Source organism: Chlorocebus sabaeus, chromosome 12, assembly GCF_047675955.1.
Source record: "Chlorocebus sabaeus isolate Y175 chromosome 12, mChlSab1.0.hap1, whole genome shotgun sequence".
Classification (NCBI taxonomy): Eukaryota; Metazoa; Chordata; class Mammalia; order Primates; family Cercopithecidae; genus Chlorocebus; species Chlorocebus sabaeus.
The window spans coordinates 56,473,936-56,497,606 of record NC_132915.1 but is presented as its reverse complement, the minus strand read 5'-3'; the positions used below and the strand labels follow the sequence as shown (position 1 = coordinate 56,497,606).

General features: G+C 43.2%; 1 protein-coding gene across 4 annotated transcripts in view; it reads left to right on the top strand.

The window, feature by feature from the left end:
* Positions 1-23,671, top strand: part of MOB3B (MOB kinase activator 3B) — a 230,853-nt gene that overhangs the window by 164,711 nt on the left and 42,471 nt on the right. For all 4 annotated transcript variants that reach the window (XM_073021703.1, XM_073021701.1, XM_073021704.1 and 1 more), the window contains exon 3: positions 6,571-6,773. In XM_073021703.1, coding sequence (XP_072877804.1) covers positions 6,571-6,773 — 203 coding nt within the window. The remainder of the gene's footprint in view (positions 1-6,570; positions 6,774-23,671) is intronic.

Here is a 23,671-nt window from a genome sequence, read left to right as displayed (position 1 = left end):
CTCAAGGCCATCCAGGTTATCCTTGAACACCTGGATGTCCATCCCCTCTCTGTGGAGCACTAATCTGAACACTTTCTCAATGTGGGCCAACTTATTGGAGTCTGAAATTTTCCAATTTTTAATCTAAGAGCCACAGGCGGTAGTTCAGGGTAGGATAGAGGGAAGGGCATGTTCTGAGACTCAATTATTGATTGCAGATCACTTAGAGATCTTGTGATCAAAGGTTGTTTTCTATATCATCAACACAGGTAAATATCTAACAGTCTGGGATTATTGCTGATGGTTTGTCTGGATTATTATAAGACTAGTCAAAATTTAACTCCAAACCCTTACAATCTATTTCAGTTAGGACTGCTGGTTAATGTTGTCTGGCATTAACTTTCTAATTGAGTACAGTGACTGAAAATTAACTTTCACCACCTGGGGAAAAAAAAAAAAGATTGAAAAGAGAAGAAGGAAGGTTTCAATGATAAAAAGAAAGTTTCGGATTTTTTTCCTTTCCACACCCTGGGCTGGATCACAGTGTTCCTCATTGCAGAGTTTTCTCTTCTCCCCAAAAGCAACATGCAGCCTTCCATGCCAGGACTATATATATCAAGAGTCTGGGAAAAAGCTATCCTTTCTGCTGTGGGTTTTATTTATTTTATTTCTTTTTTTTTTTTTTTTTTTTTTTTGCCTCCCCCAAACAGGAGATGATGGATTCACATCTTGACTAAATAAGACCACTGCTTTTTTCTGATTCAATTTTGATTGATGAAGTATTCCTGCCTTGCCTGTGCCAGGTGCTTTCAAAGGTGGAATCAAAGTATATAACACAGTCCCTTTGTTCAGAGAACTTACAGCAATATAAGACATAAGTTTGAGAAACTAGTAGAAAATAATGCAAGGTAGATTATACACCAGGGCTTATTCAGTACCTGCCACTGTAAGTTCTTTGCAAGTTCAGAATTGATGCATTAATGTCAAGACTGCTCTCCTGAAAATAAATAGGCAGGAGGAATTTAATCCCCAAGTGTGTTACAAAGACCATTTGGTCAATGGAACACTACAACTAACAATTCACAATAGAATACTCGCTATCTGCAAGGCAGTAAGCTAACCCTTTTAGATGTTTATATAATTAATCCACACAACAACCTAAGCTACAAATAACATTAATATATCCCTATTTTTCTTTAAGGATGGGGAAAGTGAGGATAGGAGACACTACATCCTCTGAATATGGCTACATTATGAATAAGTGGTAAAGCTAGAAATGAAGCCTAGGAATTCTGATTACAGACTCTGTGTTTTAAATCAATAGCTATTATGAGCAAAGGGGAATCCAGATTTTAATAGGACTTTTTCCTACAGATATTCTCAGATCCTTTACTATGCCTGGGTACATTGTAAACCTCTATGAAAACAGCATTTTTGCCAATATATTTGGCCTCAGAATCTTCTCTTTTTAGCCAAGGATCTCTCGAGAATCATGACTTTTAAAACACATAATGGGGAATATCGAAGTGGAGGGTCCATCGTATCTTCTGTGCTCGTGAGGCAGAAGGAGGGCATTGGTTATGGTCCTGATGTTGGGTCAGTTGTGCCATGTAGACCACAGGTTGCCGTTTGCTCCGACCCAGCCATGCACAGCTCCCCAGGTCCAGGCTGCCGTTGTAGCTAGCCAAGTGTCCATTTGAGGTGATCCAGTTGCCTTTCTTCCAACTGCTGAACTGGATTCTTTTAAAACAAATATTTTTTGAGCTCCTTCCACAAGCAAGCTAATTGCAGGTCATAAAATGGTATTCTTGACTGGACAACATAGCTTACGCCTATAATCCCAGCACTTTGAGAGGCTGAGGTGGGAGGACTGTTTGAGCCCAGGAGTTTGAGACCAGGCTGGGCAACATAGTGAGACCTTGTCTCTACAAAAACATTTACAAAAGTTAGCCAGGCATGGTGGCGCATGCCTGTATTCTCAGCTACTCGGAAGGCTGAGGCAGGAGGATTGCTTGGGCCCAAGAAGCTGAGGCTGCAGTGAGCTGTGATTGTGACATTGCACTCCAGCCTGGGTAGAGTAAAACTCTGTCCTTAAAAAATGAATAAATTAAAATAAAATGGTATTCTTATCCCTCACCTTCCCTGACACCATAGAACCTATAGGATGCTGAAGAAAAAGCCTGAGTTTTGAAGCCAAATCTCTATCTCATTTTACCCATGTGGCCTGGGGCAAATGATTTAACTGAGCTAAGCCTCAGTTTCCATTAAAAAAAAAAAAAAAATGGGCCAGGCGTGGTGGCTCATGCCTGTAATCCCAGCACTTTGGGAGGCCGAGGCGGGCAGATCACGAGGTCAGGCGATCAAGACCATACTGGCTAACACGGTGAAACCCCGTCTCTACTAAAAATACAAAAATTTAGCCAGGCATGGTGGCGGGTGCCTGTAGTCCCAGCTACTCGGGAGGCTGAGGCAGGAGAATGGCGTGAACCTGGGAGGCGGAGCTCGCAGTGAGCTGAGATCGCGCCACTGCACTCCAGCCTGGGCGAAAGTGCAAGACTCCTTCTCAAACAACAACAAAAAAAACCTGAAATAATAATTCCACTATTCAGGGTGTCACTGGGATTAAATGACATTGCATATACACAGATCAGCCCTCATTTGGAGTTATCTTTTCTTTTAGTTATTTAATGGAGATTGGATACTTCTTTGCAGCACCATAAAGAAAGAAAACCACCTCAAATCAATCAGTTTTCATGAAGTGGCTCTCTGGAGCCTGCCAGGAAAGGGAGTGGGTCAGCAAGCTGCGTCTTGTTTTATCTTGCTGCCATGAGGCCAGTTACACAGAATGAGAAAGTTCCAGAGTCTGCAGAAGGGGTGGACATCCAGGTCTCTCCATCTGAAAGGACAACCTCTTCCAAGTCCCACCTTCTGAGAAGGTTTATTTAAAACACACACACACAAATTTGGGCGTCCATAAGGCAGAAGAGAAAAGGGTGAAAATAGTATACAAACTGTAGAATTGGCCCCTGAACCATCAATAAATACAAAAATTTTTCAAATGCATGTAGCTTTCCTGTTCTTTGCCCCACTCCCTGTGAGCTGGATTTTGTCTCTGATTCAGCAGAGAACCCAGTGGGGTTTCCTAGGCTCCCAGCCTCTTTGCAGTGTCTGGAGTTGTCCTGGGGTGACTGCAGTGCATGCTGAACATGTCTCGACTTGAACCGTTCGCAGCTTTTGCTTTTGAAGAATGAATTACATGCAAGGGAGGGAATGGTGGAAGAGTGGGGCCTGACTTAGCAGCCAGAGCCAAGAGATTCTGAGCCTGGAGTCCTACCTACCCGAGGAGTTCGGGTGGGAAATAATGAAATGGAACTTACTCCCAAAGCTCCCATTGAGTGCCAAGCACAATACATATACTATTATAAAAACCCTACAAAGTAAATTTGTGTATTAGTTTTATAATAAAGTTGAGTGATGAAGACTCGACTGGATTTTAAACTAAAGACCTAGTTTAAAATCCTAGCCCTACTGCTTACTAGCTACATAGGCTGCATAAGTTGTAGCTAGTAGGAAGTAGGGCTAGGGTTTAAAACTAGGTCTTCCAGATTCCAAACCAACTACTCTAAAGCCATAGCCCAAAATGGATAGGCAAGAGGCAAACCCCCTTCAAGGCCAGAGACAAGTCAGAGACCAGGTTTGGAATGGAAGGCACAGCCGAGATTTCCGAGCTGAGCAGAGGCAGAGATGGGGGGAACAGAGCTGCTTGGAGACAATCTAAAGGGGGCCAGCAATTGCCATGAGCATCTGCAGTGTGTCCAAAGCTTTGCCTTATCTGCAGTCAGTGTGGAGGGTAGAGGGGCTGGCTATAAGGACCACACAGATAAACTGGCACAGCTGTAAGTCCTTGTGTCCCCCAGCATCTGGTGAGCTTCCATGAGACTGGAACCAGGGGAGGAGAAGGGGGAGCATACCTGAGGGAGTTTGAGCTGCCCGGAAAGGAAGGACCTCAGAGCTCAGAAGTGTGTGCAGAGCCCCAGAGCAGTGCTCGTGGACTTTGGAGTCAGGCTAACTGGCCCAATCCCTTCTCTACTATTTCCCTGCTGGGTGACCTGGGGCAGCTACTTAATTGTCCCAAATCTATTTCTTTATCTGTGAGATGTAAATAAATTAAGGCCTGTTCTGAGGGCTAGTCAGCTAATCCATATAAAGGGCTTGGCACAGTCCCTAAAACATAGTAAGAGCTCAGTAAATACGACTGTTAATCCCAGGTCTGTGGTCTTAAGGCCTGAGCAGAGAAAGCTAACGTACTCTTGTTGAAGGCAGCAGAGTATGTTAGCCGACCTTTTCTCACCTCTGGTTATGGCTTCTGATGCTGTGGACATTTTTCTGCCCTTCTCTGCCTTCTGTCCCCATCCTCTTTCTTTTGCTTATTTATGTTTCTGTGCCACTGAAGAGTAACCTTTAGATGTCTCACTGTGCTTGACAATCGAGTGGTTCTTCTAACCTGGCAAGAGAGAGAGTTGTACTCCGTAATACCCATTTTTTGGATTTTAGAGTCAGGCTGACTTGGTTTAAATCCCAGCCCTGCCACTTTTTAGCAACAGAATTCATGCTGCAGAGCCTCAGTGCTATTTATCTATGAAACATTAATAGGAATAATAAAACCTATTCCACAGATATGTTGTGAAGATAACATATGTCAGCCTCCTGGCATTGTCACCAGCTGGGTTACAGGACTCCCCTTGTGAAGGAAACATACCTGTCTTAGAGGGAATTCCAGCACTTCTGGGACTCAGGCTTGAAAGACTCCAGACCTGCCCCCAGCGTGGCAGCAGCAGTTCTGCAGGCCCCTCTCCACTGAGAAAGCAGCCCGTAAACTCTGCGTGCGGCTACCTTCCACCTTCTCCTCAGCTCTAGCTCACCCCCAACCCCAAATCCCAGCATCTGTTGCCCAGGCAGTCAGCTCCCAAGCAGTGCCAGAGCTTCTCCCTGGGTTCATTTGATATGTTGCCACTTTGTTTCAAAGAAAAACCAGCATCAGTGCTGGGACCCAAGGGAGGCAGATCTTGTCACTGCCGCCTGCCAGACATGTTCCTTCTCTTCCTGTGCCGGGGTCCCAAGTGATTCCATTACAGTGTCTCACCAGACAGCTGCCACTAGGTTTCTGTGGAGGAAAGGACAGCAAAATCCCAGGCTTCCTGGGGACTTGGGGCACGCACTGTGCACAGCTCTACAATTTTGCTGAAAGGCTAGTGGTCATTTCTACCTTTCCTTGACAAGGGTAATTCTGTTGTTGTTGTTTTGTTTTGTTTTGTTTTGTTTGAGACGCCGTTTCACTCTGTCACCCAGGCTGGAATGCAGTGGCACGATCTCGGCTCACTACAACCTCCACCTCCCAGGTTCAAGCAGTTCCCCTGACTCATCCTCCCAAGTAGCTGAGATTACAGGCACACGCCACCACACCCGGCTAAATTTTTTTGTATTTTTAGTAGAGATGGTGTTTCACCATATTGGCCAGACTGGTCTCGAACTCCTGACCTCAGGCAATCCGCCTGCCTTGGCCTCCCAAAGTGCTGGGATTACAGGTATGAGCCACTGCGTCGGGCCCAGTAATTCTTTTCCTTATAACAACAGGCCTTACCTTGCAGAGAAAAGGGAGGACCTTATCATTTAATAAGCTCTCACTATATTCTAGGCACCGTAGGAGGATCTTACGTTAATACCCTCCCAGCCATGTAAGGAAGACCTTATTAGGACCACTCTTTTACGGACGAGAAACCAAAAGTCAAACAACTTGCCCACAGTCATACATCTGGAAGGGGAACAGAGTAAGAACTCAAACAATGTCTGTTTAACTTAGGAACCCATTACAACATGTCACCACTTAAGGACAGCGTAAATAACAAAACAGCTTAAGCAGTGTTCGAGAGGGAGAAAGGAAGTGGGCTTGCGATCCTGCAGTTTGTTGCTTTGACCGAGCTGGGAGTAGTGGTCATCAAATGGGAAATCTGAGTGACTCCGATGACCACTCACCCTTTCTGTGTTATGAAAAACAAGACGTCCTCCCAACTCTTACCTTCTTCAAAGAGACAAAGGGGGAATCTGTGTGATGCAAAGTATCTGTGAAAGTTACTGAATTTGCCCACCTCAGAAACAGTATACCTCAGGAAAATCTTTGCAAACTGGTAGCTTGCAAGCCCAGTGTAACTTAGAGAGATGTTTTATTTTGACTAGTGGTACTTTTTAAAACTTCAAGTTGATTGCTTAATGTTTAAAAAATGCAGTAGGTCCACGTATAACTCTTAAATTTCTGAATTATCTTGAAAAATTAGAAGCTCTAACAACACTGGGCCTCCATCCCTATATGGCCACTGTTGGCTGCAGTCACAGCAACTGCTCCCTTTGATGAGGAGGTGGAAGGTGCTTTCTAGTTTGCTACCAATCCCCACCCCCCACTCCCTATGACTCCTGTGACACGGGGTGCCAGTCTCCCTGTAGCCTCACCCTCAGACAGTTTTCTGATATTAGAGGAAAGGGGAAAAGGAACTTTCCTGTCATGGTTTCATTCTTTCTTCTTTTTTTCTTCTCTAGGTGTTCCCTTCCCAAAGAACTTCCTTCAGATCTGCAAGAAGATCCTGTGCCGCCTTTTCCGGGTCTTTGTCCACGTCTACATCCACCACTTCGACCGGGTCATTGTGATGGGTGCAGAGGCCCATGTCAACACCTGCTACAAACATTTCTATTACTTTGTCACAGAGATGAACCTCATAGACCGCAAGGAGCTCGAGCCTTTGGTAAGTGGCACCATGCAATAATGGTATCCAAGTCACCCCAGGAGCTCAGCCATTTGTCATATTGCATTGTCAATCCCTGGAAAATGCTCACTGATGGCTAGCTGTTAGCAGAGGGCTGCAGAATTGAAGGGGGTTTAGTGGTCAACAAACAGCCAGGAGACGCCAAGATGTCCACTGTCACCAAATAAGTGTCTGAGATTACTCTCCAAGAGGTAGCAGAATGTAGTGGGAATATAATAGTTTGGATCAGAGGGAGTAGCTTTAATTCTCAGCTCCAAAGTCATTCTTCCACTTACTGAATTCCTTAATTGGGCATCTTTGATATCTTATATTATCTCACTCTGTTAATCAAAGATGATCAGAAACATTTCTTCAGTAGGTAAATAAATATTTAGCACCTACTGTGTGCCAGCTGCTAGGCATACAGTCAGGTAAAACTGCCTTCGGGCAGCCTTTACTCCAGAGGTAGTGACAGAAGGTAAGCCCTAAATAAGAATACAATCTCACAGGGACTTTGCTTTTCACACTGAGTTTTCCGTGTTGCAGTTTCAATGAGATATATTAGAATAGAGAACATTTGATATGATTAAATCCTTAGTGTTATTGTTTAGGTGAATGGGGAATACTTTTATTTTCTTCAAAAGCTGTCTTTCCAATGGCACTCAATCTGTGCTTCAGAAGTCAAGGACCCCTAAAAACCTCATCATCTTTTGTACCATGCAGCATCTCAATGCAGACACTTTGATCAAAGGATTTTTTAGTGGCTCTGTTGAGTACTATATTATGCCCCCATATAATACAAGGTGGCTGTTTTGCTAAATATAACTGACAGAGCAACTACATTTCATCCAAGTTCATTTGAACAACCAGAGTACGAGAGCCAGGCTGTCCTCTTTTGCCACCCTGTATCCCTTTCTCTTTATGTACCTATTTTAAAACACGGGTTTTATTATTTTTATTTTTATTTTTTCTTTCAGACAGGGTCTCACTCTGTCTCCCAGTCTGGAGTGCAATGGCAAGGTCATAGCTCACCATAGCTCACCTTCAACTCCTAGGTTCAAGCAATCCTCCCACCTCAGCCTCCCAAGTAGCTGGGACTATAGGCTGGCATGGCTGTTTTTTTTTTTTTTTTTTTTTTTTAAGAGATGGGATGTCACTATGTTGTCCAAGCTTGTCTCAAACTCCTGGCTTCAAGCAATTCTCCACCCTTGTTCTCCCAAAGCTGGGATTACAGGTGTGAGCCACCACGCCTGGCCAGGTTTTATTATTATTTAGGTATGGTAAAGCTAACAGATCAGATGACTGTCATTGAAAAGAGAATTTGTTATACTTATCCCAAGAGAAAGAGCCATGCCGCGCCACCAGAGAGCACATGGGAAAGCACCAGGGTTAGTCAGGAGACCGAGGGAGCAGAGAAAGCATGGGCAAGAACCCTCACTGTGGTTTTCATGGGAAGGAATGGGCCAGACAGAGTAAGCACGTTTAGGGTTGGCTAATTTGAATAATCTCTGGAGCCTAGGGGTTATTCCTAGTTATCTGATACCTGGCCCTGGGTGGTTAGGGCGAGACCCTGATGGAGGAAGTATTTGGGGTGCAGGCTCTGCAGGATTGGTTTGCACTGGTTGTTGTGTAAACAGCTTGAGGGCAAATTGTTTACCATCACTAGGAATTGGCTAGCTCTGGGAGGGGCAGTCCCTCCAGGATCAAAGGCCACTTTGATGTTAAAGAATCAAAACACAAAAAATAAGAGATATGTTTAATACAGTACAGTGCCTGCACCTGGCAAAGAATATGGTGATTTTCACATATCACCTTTAGTGTTTTTCACCTTGAAATTTATTATTGTGCTATGAGAATATATGGCAAAAATATATATACATAATACTATATATATATAATACTATATGTGTGTGTGTGTGTGTATATATATATATTTTTTATTATTATTATTATTTTTTGCATTACTCAGTAGTCCTGGAACAAAGCAAGACTTTTTGGGGTACACTTGAGATGTCTCACATATTTACTTTAAAAAGGGCCTATTTTCTTCATTTTCTTTCACAAGAGATCTCTAGAAGGCTCTGAGGTAGGAACCGAGTTGTCTCTAAATGCAGTTGGACAAATAGTATGGAAAGAAGCTACAATTCATTGATGGCTGAGTTTTATAAAAGGCTGTTTTGGGTAAACCGCCACTGTGGGAAGATAAGGTTGTGCAAACAGCTCAAAGGAGTTAAGACTAGAAACAATTGATAAAGCTAATTTCAGAAAATGTCAAGGACAGAGGAAAGATGGACAAGGGCCATGTAAATGAAGAGCCAGAAGAAACTGCTGCGATCTCCTAGATGGTTTCAGTTCGGTTCTCTTCTGTAGTAATGTTCAGGTCGATGCAAAATAACTTCTCCGAAGGCCCACAAGACGGAAGAGGCTGTGGAAGCACTCACACTTCCAGTTTCACTGAGCTAAGGGATCAGAAACACCAAGATAGAGCTGAAAGTCAATTTCTCCTTTATGCCTGAAAGCATAAAGACAACATTGTAGGAAAAAGCTGAGTGTAAGTTATGAAGTAGAGAAAGGCTTTCTTTGCTGTCAGAAAACTCAGTTATTTTCTATAATTGAAGAAAGGGCTCCAAGGCAGTGCCAGGAACTAACTTGAAGTCTCAGAATCACAGAATGGCCTCAAACAGGTCAATATCCTAGACATGAGACTCTTTGAGGGACTGGGATAAAATTAGGTTAACCAGAAATTTTTAACAGTTTAAGTGAGCAAGAAAGGTACCAGGTTTTATTCCCCAGAAGTTTATATTTCTTTAAATCTTGCTTGCAATAGTATACTTCCTACATTTGTGTGTTAATTATAATTACAGGGAAATTAATTTTAATGCTTGTAAATATTTATACTTTTTAAATGCTTAATTGTCAGAACTTACCTATTTGTTTTACACTAACCAAAACCTATAAAGGAATAGAAATAGATATTAAGAATGTTTCTGAGGCTAATCATACACTATCAGGCTCTGAATACTTAGCACATGCAGTGTCCATTAAGAGTAGATCGTTTACGGCTTGTGGATTGCTGTTGCTGAAATGACCATTTCAACAGTTGACAGTGCTAGGATACCTAACTGCTAATACTATTACAGTGCACATATTCAAATCAGGCATAGCATCTCAAGTCAACACATTTTTATTTGATTTGCATATATGGATACTCTATATATGCAACTCTAGTTGCTCAGATAGTCTATGTGCGTAAAAAATCTATGCTCTCAAGACATTTACAATACAGTCTGAAAATATAAAATAATAAATGTCACCCATTTTTGGCCCTCAAAGGATGATGAAGGAATCAGGCATTTGGCTTCACATTCTAGTTGTACATTCTTTAGAATCGAATGCAGCTGGGGCCAGAAGGGCAGCATGTGTCCAGCCAGTTTCCCTTAGAACATCGGCATTCCCAGAGTTCCCACGCCACTGGTGGGACATTCTTGGTGTCATGCCTTGGGATTCCACAGTATGGAACTCTGAGACCCCACCACCACCTCATGTTTCCCTCTGCCTTGCCTCCACCATGCACAGCCGCACATCTCTGGTTGCTTTTGTCTGATGTGGACTGAGTATCTACCACACAGGTTGTGTTGGGGATCCATCTAGCAACCCACTGGGGTAGGAGAGTCAGTATCATACAGTGCCTAAGAAAAGTCTTAGTCTGTGGGTTCCAGTCCTGGACCCTGCATTTACTAACGTGCAACCTTGAGCAAGATGTATAGCTTTTCAAAGCTTCATTTTCCTCATTCATAGAATGGGTATAATAATAAGAGTTATAAAAAGGAAATGGATTAATCACATGGTAAGTGCTTAAGAAATATTAGCTAAGTGAGATAATGACTGTAACAGTAGCTGGGCTGTAGTTGGTGGATGTTCCTGAATTCTCCCTTCCCTAGCTCCCATGACCTCTTTCTGTCTTAGTGATTGATTCCCTAGGTAGACTCCTAGCAGATGTAGTTAATTGTATTTGTATCAGTCACTCCCACGGGATTGTCAACTCTTTGAAGGCTGGGAATATAAAGGACATATTCCTGCATTGCCTAGGGTTCCTAGTACCTAATAAATCCTTAATATGTATTTGAATTGGGGAGAGTACTTGAAGGATGATGCACCTCCATTCAAAGGGGTTACACACTGGTTACTGTCTTCAATACGCCCCTTATCTCAGAACATGCCTGCAGACCTCCACTTACCCATTTCCATGTTGGGAATAATGCTTCATCCTATCAGATTAGCAATAGACATTAAAAGCAAAATAAGAGAGCAGGGATGCATCATAAGCTTTAGGCCTCACAGAGAAAGACAAGGCCTCAACTCTCAGTCATTCTCTGTTCCAAATTCCAGATAGATCCCCCAGGAAATCTTGAATCCTCTCACACTGCTTTTGTGCCGTGGTGTGTCAGACAAAGGGTAACCAATCCTCCCTGTTTTAGCAGTGAAATTCTCATGTCCTGGGAAAACCCTTGGTCTCTGTCAAACTAGGACGGTTGGTCATCCTATCAGGCCTCTGAGTGGGAATACAGTTTGGAATTCAGAAGCTGGGAAGAGGTCACCTTGGCTAGCCTGGTGAAGACCATCACATCCATCCACCGCCAGAGCTTGCCTCATGGCTCCCATTGGGACCTGCTGTTCAGCCGCCATGGCCAGCAGCCTGGGAACCCAGGCAAACACATGCCATTTCACTTGGTCTCCAGCAGGGAGGGGGAGCCTGGCACACTGACACAGACACAGACGTGACAGATCATCCATTACTCATGTAAATGCAACAGCTGAAGATAACTTGAACTCAAGCAAGTTGCCTGTTGGAGGAAACAGCCCAAATGATGCTGATAATTAGAAAATGGGCCAGGCCCTGATTGAATAAGCAGGCTGCTGTTGGCCCTTGGCTGCCAGGGAGTCAGCTGACAGAATTAAACTAATCAGAATTATCATTAGCAAGCACAAATAGCCCACAGTGTTTTGTTGGCCTTTCACTGGAAACAAAAGCAGACTCAGAGAGGGCTGTTAGCAATGCAGTAGTTGTGAATGAAGAGCTGATTAGGGCAGGGGAGGAGAGAGACTGGTGAGATGGGGAGGACAGACAGGAGGGGACTTGTTCACCCTAATGCACCTGCTGACCCCTGGGTGACCTTGGTCCAGGACCTTCTCATTCTCTCTCCAAGGCTCCATTTTCTTGTTTCTAACAATGAGGGTGATTATATCATCACCTACCTTGTCGAGGTGCTGCTGTGAAACCAAATGTTACCACAGGGCTGTTCCGTTACCTTATAGCAGGGTGCCTGGACCATAGGGGTTTCTCAGGAGTCCACACACACACACCTGCATCAGAATCTTCCGGAGGAAATATTTTGTAAGTACATTCTTGGGCCTCACCCCAGATACACTAAATCAGAATTATTAAGATTAGTGCCTAGTACCAAGCACCCTGAGTCTGCATCTCAAACTTCAATGTGCATATGAATCACCGGGGGAATCTTGCTGAATGCAAATTCTGATTCGGTACATCTGAGAGAAGGAGACTCAAGAATGTTCGTTTTGCTCCCAGATGATATGGATGCTGCTGGCTCCCAGACCACACGTTGAGGGGAAAGACCCTAGCTGACAATTACCCTCAAATGTGAAAATTACCATTTTTAGCACTTCATCTCTTCTCCTCTAGGATTGGGAGTTAGCTTAGTGGGGTGGGGAAGTAAAGCAAAAAGGAGAAAAATCTGAAGATCAGTGTTTGCCAAGAGAGCTCCTCAAAATGCCAGTCCTGAGTGATGGTCAGTGAAAACAGACTTCCTTCTGTGGTCAAATGAGTTTACAAAATACTGCATCGTCTCCACCCTTGAAGATTTACGGTGTACAATAGCATATCAAAGGCTTTGAGAAGGCATCCAGTAAAGAAACTTCTTCAATTTTGTGTAGCCTGCCCAATTTAACTGCATTTGGCTACTGGACTTTTTTCTTTTGCTATCACACACTGACATCTTAGAGATATCATGATTCATAGAACACCCTCTCGGCAGCACTGCTCATCTTTGTGATGTGATGTGTCTCTAGATTTTTCTGTTTTTCTCATGCCTCCCTGGCCTCAAACCACACAGCCACCACTGCCGCATGGAGAGGGAGGTGGGAAGGAAGTGAAACTCCATATGGGAGCGCTTCACACACACACAAGAAATGCAGTCCTGTTCATTGTTGCTCCTCATCCTCCCACATCATCGTATGACAGACACCCCTTCGTGGAATTCTTACCGTGTGCATGACAGGCAAGCATTTTCAAGAAATAATTAATAACTTCATTTCTTCAGTTCCAGATAATCTATTAATTCCTCTTGACATATATTATTTCATCTCCTCACACTTGTTACTTTTTTTTTTTTTTTTGAGACAGGGTCTCACTCTGTCACCCAGGCTGGTGTGATCATGGCTCACTGCATCCTCTAGCCTCCATGCTCAAGTGATTCTCTCACCTCAGCCTCCTAAGTAGCTGGGGCTACAAACACATATCACCACACCTGGCTAATTTTAAAATTTTTTGTAGAGACAGGGTCTCACTATGTTTCCTAGGCTGGTCTGGAATTCCTGGGCTCAAGCGATCCTTCTGCCTCGACCTCCCAAAGTCCTGGGATTACAGATGGTACCTGGCCAGACTTGTTACTATTATTTCCAGCAGATGTGATGGGCAGTTTCTCAACATCTGAACCACATTCCTCTCCATCCCTTATCACTGCCGTTTTGTCACACCAAAGCACACGCCCCACCCCCAGTGTGTAGGTGCCTCTTGGCTAATGATTGAGATTTATGGTAGGCTCTACCACCAAAACTATCCTTTAAAAATGGGTGCTTTTTAGAACAATTTGAGGACCAAAGATTTGGAAAGCCTTGTCTCATAAAGGCCCAGCCACAAGCCTATCCAGGCCCCAGAATACGCTGACCTCATGTTGCCCTAAGAGGTAGCCAGGCCACAGCTACACTTCTCTCAGAGCTGCTTGGGTGAGTGCAGTAGCCAAGGTTGGCCTGCAATGGTATGATCAAGTCAGGACTGTGAAAAGAAGCAGAACCTCTTGCATGAGCCAGAGCTACTCCCTAAAATAGCCAGCAATGAAGAGCCACTGTGGGGCTTTTGAAAGGACCTTTTCTTTTGAAACATCATCTGTACAGAGGCCGCTGGGTTGCTCCTTGTCAGGAGGGTTCCTTGGTCTTCAGCCAGATGGCTTGGACATGGACTCAGCCATTATAGAAGAAAGAGCTGCAGCCTGTGAAGCTGACAGTTTGGCCTTTACAGTGGCATTTCCACTATTATGCTACCACATTAGTTACCACATAAGGCAAGGCATGTAATGGCTCTGAGCCTCAGTTTCCCCATCTGTAAAAGAGATCATCCCTAGAATCTTCCCAGCCTGACCTACTGAGATTACTGATGGGTTACTACTGAGATTACTGGCTTACTGGGATTACTATTGACATGGTGTGTCAGCAGCCCTGTCATCTTTCATCTCTTTGCTTAGAGAGCCCTACGTGGATTAAAGCCCACCATGGGCCGGGCACGGTGGGCCATGCCTGTAATCCCAACACTTTAGGAGGCTGAGGCGGACGGATCACCTGATGTCAGGAGTTCCAGACCAGCCTGGCCAACATGGTGAAACCCCATTTCTACTAAAAATACAAAAATTAGCCGGGCGTGGTGGCAGGCACCCATAATCCCAGCTACTCGGGAGGCTGAGGCAGGAGAATCGCTTGAACCTGGGAGGCGGAAGTTGCAGTGAACCGAGATCGCACCATCACACTCCAGCCTGGGGCACAAGAGCGAGACTTCGTCTCCAAAAAAAAAAAGCCCACCACGGCAGCAGAGGGGGTGTACATGTTGCTGAGAGTAGCTGGAGTGTGCATCCATGGGACTTTGCCAGTTCAGATGACAAGTATGTGTGTGTCCAGGGTGGCATCGGCTGTTGGTGCTCATTCAGAACAATGCAAAGGCTCAGAGATGAGGGGGGGAGCTTGCCAGAGATCATTTTAGGAGCCTTGGCAGATGTATTCTAAAGTGTCAATTGGAAAAATAGCAAAGAAACATGATGATTTCCAATGAATTGCCTTATGCTGGGTAACTGGGGATGTGGCACAAATAGCCACATGTCTCTGCCAGTCCTATTTATTCATCATCACTTGTTGATGCTCAGAGAACTTTTGCTTCTAGTTTATAGGATGTTGGGTGGTTCATTTTTGTTTTAGGGTTTCTATTTATTTTTGATTTGATCAGAGATGAGATTAGTCTGATTTATTTCAGGGCCTAAAATATGATCAGTTGTAGTTGAAGATGTCTCTCATGGGAAAACTGCTAGCATATAATATTAAGTAATAAAAGCAGGATTCAAAACTATACTGGAAAATCACTAACCATATGTCCACAGATGATAAAGGAAATAGAGCAAAAAGTGCCAACAGTGGTTCTCTCTTGGTATTATTATAGATAATGCTTTTTTTTTTTTTTTTTGGTATATACTTTTTGGGGCTTTCTAAGTTTTCTGTGACAAACATGTATCACTTTTATAATCAGAAAAATCAAACCTTATACTTGAAAAGGCTTTTTCAACCACTTGTGACCACTTAGATTAAAATTAAATTAAAAATTAGTTTCTTTGCCTTACTAGCCACGTTAAGTGCTCAAAAGCCACGTGTGTCTAGTGGCTATTGTATTGGATATCACAGATACTGAACATTTTCATCATTGTGGGACATTCTCTCAGACACTAGTGAGCCAAAGGCTCTACCTTCAAGAGCTACTTTTTATAATCCACTATTAACAACACTCCCTCCACAAATAGCTGCGGGATGTGTTCCCATTGTCTCCATGCTGCCACACGAGGCATTTCAGTTCATTGTTTCAGCTCCCTGGTATGGTTGCTTCTCTTTGCCAAGCCACTTCTCTCCCACTTTATAGATAGGAATGAATAAAATTCAGTACCTTCTGCTCAACATTTCTCCCTAGATTTCCCATCAGAACCTGCATCTCAGGAAGCTGCTCAGTATCTTAGGGGAGTTGTTAGTCTGAGACACCAAATAGTAATTGTACTTTTTTATTTTTTTAATGTTCTCTGCAGTGTTGGAAATTGCTGCAGGATGTCAGTCACAGCAGGGATTAATTCATCTTCATGAGCATTTACATGAAAATGTAAATAGTCAGTATGGCTTGATGCCCATATATAAGCCTGCCAAATTTTGGCTGCTATGTGTGGTCTAGTTTAAATTTCCCGGCCAGATAAGATTAGATTCTTTGGCTCCAAAAATGTCAAGTGAGTATTAACTTGGGATTTGAATGAAGGAAGGTTTTATTTATTGAAACGTAACACTATATTTTCTCCCACCACCCACCTGTCCCACCACAGTAAAAGCATGAAGATAAGACAGGTTACAGGCAGTCCCTAGCCTAGGGACTTGTGTGGTCTTAGGAGCGCTTCCTCCTATGAAATAATTTTATACATAAAGGTCAGGTATACAAACCACCAGCAAAGCCAGTTAAGCTATAATGTTATACTGGAACATAATACTAATTAGTATTAATTCCAAGATGTTGGTGCTAATAGAGTCCTATTACATTGTGCATCTAAGTGTAAATGGACCAATAGACAAGAATAAATGCATGGAGGCAGATCTGGAAGAAGAAAGAGATATGCAAATAGCTCCATAGGGAACTTCCCAGAATTCTTTGAATGGGCCATGTCCGCTCACCTCCAGGCCATTGAATGTACAAGTCCTTTGGCTTCCATGTCGTCAGCTTAAGTCCTGCTCATCCTACAAGTCTAGGCTTAATTGTCCCTGTCTCAGAGACGAACACCTCTCACTCAAAACATTAGGTTCCTGCTGGCTACTCCCAGAATGCCCTGATACCAGAGAGGGCAACCAAGATGGAAGCCACCATGTATCTTCTATAGACTAGAGTCAGAAGTGATAACCCAACCCTCTTCCCACTTCCCATTCATTAGAAATAGGTTACCAAGTCCAGCCCACACTAAAAGAAAGGAGAATTAAGGTCTACTTCTTTCTTTTTTTTGAGACGGAGTCTTGCTCTGTCACCCAGGCTGGAGTGCAGTGGCATGATCTCGGCTCACTGCAACCTCCACCTCCCTGGTTCAAGCAATTCTCCTGCCTCAGCCTCCAGAGCAGCTGGAATGACAGGTATGTGCTACTATGCCTGGCTAATTTTTTTATTTTTAGTGGAGATGGGGTTTCATCATGTTGGCCAGGCTGGTCTGTAACTCCTGATCTCAAGTGATCTGCCTGCCTCAGCCTCCAAAAGTGCTGGGATTACAGGTGTGAGCCACCACGCCCGGCCATATTTCTTGAAGAGAGAAATGTTAAATAATTTTTCATATGTTAAATAATTTTTAAATATTTTTAAATATTTAAAGAGACCAACATTTTTAAACTGGTGATGTTTTCCTTTGACCTCTGCATTTCTTTTCCCATTTTCCACATCCTACAGCACAAGTCTGTTACCTCTGCAAAGTAAAGCTCATTGCTCAAGAAATCTGACTCCGTGAAAACTCCTATTACCTCAATGTGGTTTCTTCTTCCTCCTTTTCCTTGAAAGAAGCCAGTCTAGCCAACTGTCTACACTTTCTCACTTTCCTTTCAATTCACAGTAACTTGCCCTCCACCACTCCAGAAACCTAGTCTTTCTACTGAAGTACCGTCATGTGTCACATAATGACGGGAGTACCTTCTGAGAAATATGTCTTTAGGCAACTTCGTCATAGTGTGAACATCATAGAGTATAGTTACATAAAAATAGATGGTGTAGCTACTACACGCCTAGGCTATATGGTACAGCCTATGGCTCCTAGGCTATAAACCTCTACAGTGTGTTACTGCAATGAATACTGTAGGCAGCTGTAACATAATGGTATTTGTGTATCTAAATGTAGAAAAGGTACAGTAAAAATACAGTATGAAAGATAAAAAATAGTACACCTGCCTAGGGCACTTGCCATGAATGGAGCTTGTAGGACTGGAAGTTGCTCTGGGTAAGTCAGTAAGCTTAGGCTTGCTTACTTCAACCCTATTCCTTCTCCCAGAATCCATCCTACATGCAACACCTTGGCTAGACCTATTGATGTTTTTGTCACCCCCTGCTGGCAGCGATCACTACCCTACCCTAGAAGTCCATCCCCCAAGACTGCACTTCAGAAGCCTGGCACCTCACCTGTACTATGGCACTCATCATGCAAACCCCAGGACCATGAGGGCACTACGCTCCAGGCACATGGCTGGGTTCTGAGGATACAGTGATAGGCCAGGCTTGGTCCTCAGTGTGAGCCTTCTTCTATGTGCAGACATATGAAAGGTCTTAATTTTCCCACTGATAAAAATAAGAAGACATAGCCAAGATCAGCAGTTACCAAACTGTGGCCCTTAGCACACAGGTTCTACAATTTCCTGGGTGAAGCTGGAACCCAGTTCAGGGACTTTACCTAACCTGAGCTGCAACGTCACTCACATGAATGGCATGTGTGTAAGATTACATTAAAAGAAATGGTTTCTGCTGCTACAATAAGTTTTAAATCCATTAGGATAGGTTTAGATTCCCTCCTGTTCTAGCATGTTGTGAATCCAGAATAAGATAGATTGTCACTGCCTTTCCTTTTACTTTGTTTATTTCTAATAGTATAATTCTGTTTATTTTATTTTATTTTGAGATAGAGTCTTGTTCTGTTGCCCAGGCTGGAGTGCAGTGGCGTGGTATTGGCTCACTGCAACCTCCGCCTCCTGGGTTCAAGCAATTCTCCCACCTCAGCCTCCTGAGTAGCTGGAACTATAGGTGCGTACCACCACAACTGGCTAATTTTTTGTATTTTTAGTAGAGACAGGGTTTCACCATGTTGGCCAGGCTGGTCTCGAACTTCGGACCACAAGTGATCCATCCACCTTGGCCTCCCAAAGTACTGGGATTACAGGCATAAGCCACCGCACCCAGCCACTAATAGTATAATTTTAAAATAGAGATTGATGGTAGAGATTTATGTCCATGTCTTATTAAAATATTTTCACACAGAAGAACTTTAAATGGCCTGTAATAACTATATATATTTTTTCATTTCATTTATTCAGCTTCAGAAGATATAATAATAGGGAAGACTTGTAATTAAAGCTATGAGCCAAGTGCTGTAGGAAATGTGTTTATGTATTACCTCATTCAATCTGCACATGATTCTATGAGATAAATACTGTTTTTATCTTCATTATAAAGAGGAAGAAAATCAGATGTGGAGGTGAAATAACTTGTCCAATGTCACACAGCTCTGTGGAGCCAAGAGTTGAGCACATACAGTTTGATTCCAAAACCCAGATACAGCCTTTCCTAGACCTGCTATAACAAAATGCCTCTGGCTGGGTAATTTATAAACAACAGAAATGTATTGCTCACAGCTCTGGAGGCTGGGAAGTCCAACAACAAGATGCTAGCAGATTTGGTATCTAATAAGGGCTTGCTCTCTGCCTCAAAGATGGTGCCTTCTCACTGAATTCTCACATGGCAGAAGGGCAAGGAAGCCCCCCTCCTTAGGTCTCTTTTATAAGGACATTAATCCCATTCATGAGGGCGGAATCCTTGTGACTTAATCACTTCCCAAAAGGCCCCACCTCTTAATACTATTACATCGGGTACTAGGTTCCAGCATGAATTTTGGAAGACACCAACATTCAAATTATAGCATGGTATCTGCTGAGGAAACTATTTTGAGGTGGATTTTTGCCCAGAGACATACTTACTCAACTAGATTCTGATGATCTGCAGCAGCTAGATAATTTCCAAGGGCCTCCAGCTCCACAAGCCCAGTTCTCTCCCTCTCTCAGCAGTCAAGTCACTTTAGATACCTGAGCCCATGAAATACACATAGTGCACAGAGTTGAGCGACTCAGGTGAAACAGGAGTAAGGAACCAATCCTAGGTGCTGGTGTAGCTCAAGAGGTATGACCACTGCCCTCAAGGAGTTTAATGACTATGGATCAGAAGAGCCAAACCCAAAGTCAACAGAGCCAGGCAGGTAACAAATATCAGTTAACAGGCGAGTAGCAAGAAATAGGAAGCTGTGGGGGCAACCACTATGCAACTCCAACTAATGGTTTCAGGGCGGGCATAGAGGCCCAGTGCTTCCAAATCGAAAGAATTTGGAAATCTAGCATTTGAGATGAATTCTCCAGAGTTTTAAATGGTAGCAACTACTTACAGCAGTTCTTGTATTTTATTTTTAAATCTACAGGCCTGACAAACCCCTTCTGGGAGTCCAGTTTGCTTAGGGATCATCTGTTTGCAGTCACGCTTTATACAGGGCCTGTGGTAGGCAGGAGAGGTTCTGACCCATTACAACCTGGCAACACATCCACAGTGCCCACATTTAGAGAGTAATTTTTAGTTTTCTCTTGTCCTGAAAGCCCACAACTTTCAAGCATATGAAGCAAAGTGTTTGTGTATGGGCTTGGGGGAGGCATATGCAGGGTTTCAGTGAAGACGACAAGACAGTGGTCATTTATTAGGTTGATGTCAGCTTCACGCCATGCTGCTGCATACTGGATCACTGTTGCTGGCCTACAGTGACTGTATTGCTGTGGGCACCAAGAGACAGAGCATGGCTGTTCCTTTGTCATTGGCTTCACTTGACACGACCAGTGTCATCGCCAGCTGGCATATAGGTTGTTGACCCTGTCGCAGCCAGGCCGAGACTATAAACAGCTTTGTTATTGTATGTGCCTACTCCAAACAGCAGAGCCTTCAGAAACCCCACTGCGCAGCACCTCTGCTCTGGGAAACTGGACCAGAGTGCTCACAGCACATCCAGAAGGGATTTCATCTTACTCACCTTTGGAAAACATTGGCAAATACACAAAAGACGTTAGACCACATCCAGCTTTAATTTTACAGCTTAATGATTGAAGAGGAAGACTTTTCATTAAGGTTGGCACTCTTGCCCGTATCTAAATTCCATTTTTAATTCAAGGTTTCTGTTGTGGTTTCCTCTTTCTTTGGAACTCACTCTTTCCCTGACGGCTACGGCAGCCTTTGTACGTATACTGCAGAAGAGTCTTCATAGGTGCTCAGGGGATGTGCTTTTTCCCTTTGGTGTCACTGGTGTAAGATGTTGGACTTATAATAGGTTCTCAGACATAGTTACTCTGTTTTGTTTTTTGTTGCTAGCACAACGGTACCTGGCATTTTGCATTAAAAGAAGGAGATTATTCTAAATGGAAGAATTTTCATTTTTATTTCTAATACTGACAGCAGTAACAGAGAGAACTGAATTAGTTGGGCATGGATGTTTTCTTGAAGACACATGTACATACACAAGCACCCACATGAACATGCACTAATGTTCATTTGTCCCAATAAAACCTCAAATCTTTCTTTTTTTTTTTTTTTTTTTTTTTTTTTTTGAGAAGGAGTCTTGCTCTGTCGCCCAGGCTAGAGTGCAGTGGTGCACTCTCGGCTCACTGCAACCTCCGCCTCCTGGGTTCAAGCAATTCTTCTGCCTCAGCCTCCTGAGCAGCTGGGATTACAGGCACCCACCACGGTGCTCGCCTAATTTTTTTGTGTGTTTTTAGTAGAGACAAGGTTTCACCATCTTGACCAAGCTGGTCTCAAACTCCTGACCTCATGATCCACCTGCCTCAGCCTCCCAAAGTGCTGGGATTACAGGCATGAGCCACCACGCCCGAACTAAAGCCTCAGATCTTTCAAAATTCCTTCTATAAGGATTTTTGTTTCATTTCACTGATGGAATTATGTGTAAAAATCTTCTTCCTTGAAGCTTTTGAATTTTTTTTCTAAAATGGATAGCTATGTTTTTTTTCTAAATTTTTTAATTGTGGTAAAATACACATAAGGAAATTCATTATCTTAACTATTTTTAAGTGTACAGTTCAATGGCATTAAAGGCACTCACACTGTTGTGCAACCATTACCATCATCTATCTAGCTTCAAACTCTGTGTCTTGGACCCATGCCCTGAAAGTTCAGAATACCCCTCCATAGGACTTTTGTTTTTGTTGTTGTTTCTTCACATATGAATTGGGTCTTTAGGATTTGCAAGTGAGGCCAGGATAGGGAACAAAAATTATGTGAAGTAAAAGGATATCTTGCTTTATTTCTCTTGAACTGAACCAGTGCTGCTACCAATTTTCAATGCATTACCCAATTTCCGTTTTATATTGAGAGCAAACCACAGTGTAACAACAGTAGCATATAATGCCCTGTATTGCAAACAAAACAAAACAAAACAAAACAAAACAAAAAAACTAAAATTCTAGCCTCATAATAAAAGATAAACAGGTGAGGAAAGAACCCTAACAGTAAAAATGCTTTTGCCTTATTAAGCACATTTCCTATGTGTAAAATTCATATTGTTTTCATGGATCATTCACTGGGAGTCTGAGAATAAGGAAAGAAAAGGACTTGTCTCCTCCCATACTCTGAAAGTCAAAGAGGTTTAGTTCTAAGGGACCATAGGCATGTAGAGTTCACTCCACTCTTGTTTTAGAAGTGTTTTCCTACTGAAGTAACATCACTGTTCTCCCAAGACAGAAGACTGGACTATTTATAGATTAAATAAATATTGGACTATTTATTGCCAGGTCAATTTTGGAAAGGCAGCTTGGGGATCCATTTATAACCACGTGGGTTAAAACTAGAGAGTCTCACTGGTCATGGCATTGGCATGGTGCAGCGCAAGGTCAGCCAGCTTTTCTGAAAAGGCCTCCATGCTAAATGCCGGGCTCTGTCACAGTCGCTCAGCTCTGCCATGGAAGTGCAGAAGCAGCCACAGGCATTTATCCATAAGTGGGTGTGGCTTGTTCCAATAAAACTTGTTTATGGACATGGAAATTTGAATTTCATAAAATAATCATATGTCATAAAATATTCTCTCTTTTTTCAACTATTTAAAAATGTAAAAACCACTCTTAGCTTATGGGCCACACAAAAACAGGTGTGGACTAGATTTGACCCATGAACTGTCATTTTCTGCTCCCTGATACAGAAAAAAAATAGGATTCCGAAGCCTGTTGATAAGATCCAAATGATACCCTGGTTTGAATTAGCGCTCTGCCGAGTATCGACCATGTAACCTTGGGCAAGTCACTAACCTCTCCAAGTTTCAGTTCCTCTCTAGGGGAAGCATAATGGCCACCCCATAGACCTGGGAGTCAAGGACAGAGTCGGGCACAAAGTGGTGATCAGCCCCTGAGGCTCTGACGAGACCAATTTCTTTCTGTGAGAGCTTGAGAACATGTTTCAATAAGTGGTAGTCAAACTTCTAGCAAGAGATCTCATTGTATTGTTTTGTTTCATGTCTATTTACTCCATCAAAATAACACTTTGTTCCTACCAAAGGAGTGAGACTGCTTAGAAGCTACAGACTTCCTAAATTACAGGCTCACTGAGGAAGTACATTCCCCATATGTTTTCATCGGACACACAATAGAGGTCTTATTAAGCAATGGCAAGCTCTGTCCTGTGGTGAATTCAGCTCGGCTGAACGACTTCTATGGACTCCTTTGTTTTCCCAGGGGAGGTAAATTCTTCCTTTGGGGACCCATGCCCTGAAAGTTCAGAATACCCCCTCTAAAAGGACAAACCATTTGTTCAGCGTTTCTTGAATGCCATTAAGAGTTGACCCCATTAAACTTCTCTCAGAATAAATAAAACTCTGATGCCTGCAACCTAACCTGGAGTTTCCGGAACTCTCTGCTTCACCGGCCAGTGCCTTCCCTCCCACTCCTGATGGAAAGGCTGCATGACAGAAGCAAATGAGAGAATTCCTTCCCCTGCCCTCCCACATCCAGGCTTTAAGGAGCTGCACAATTCTACATGGGGCATT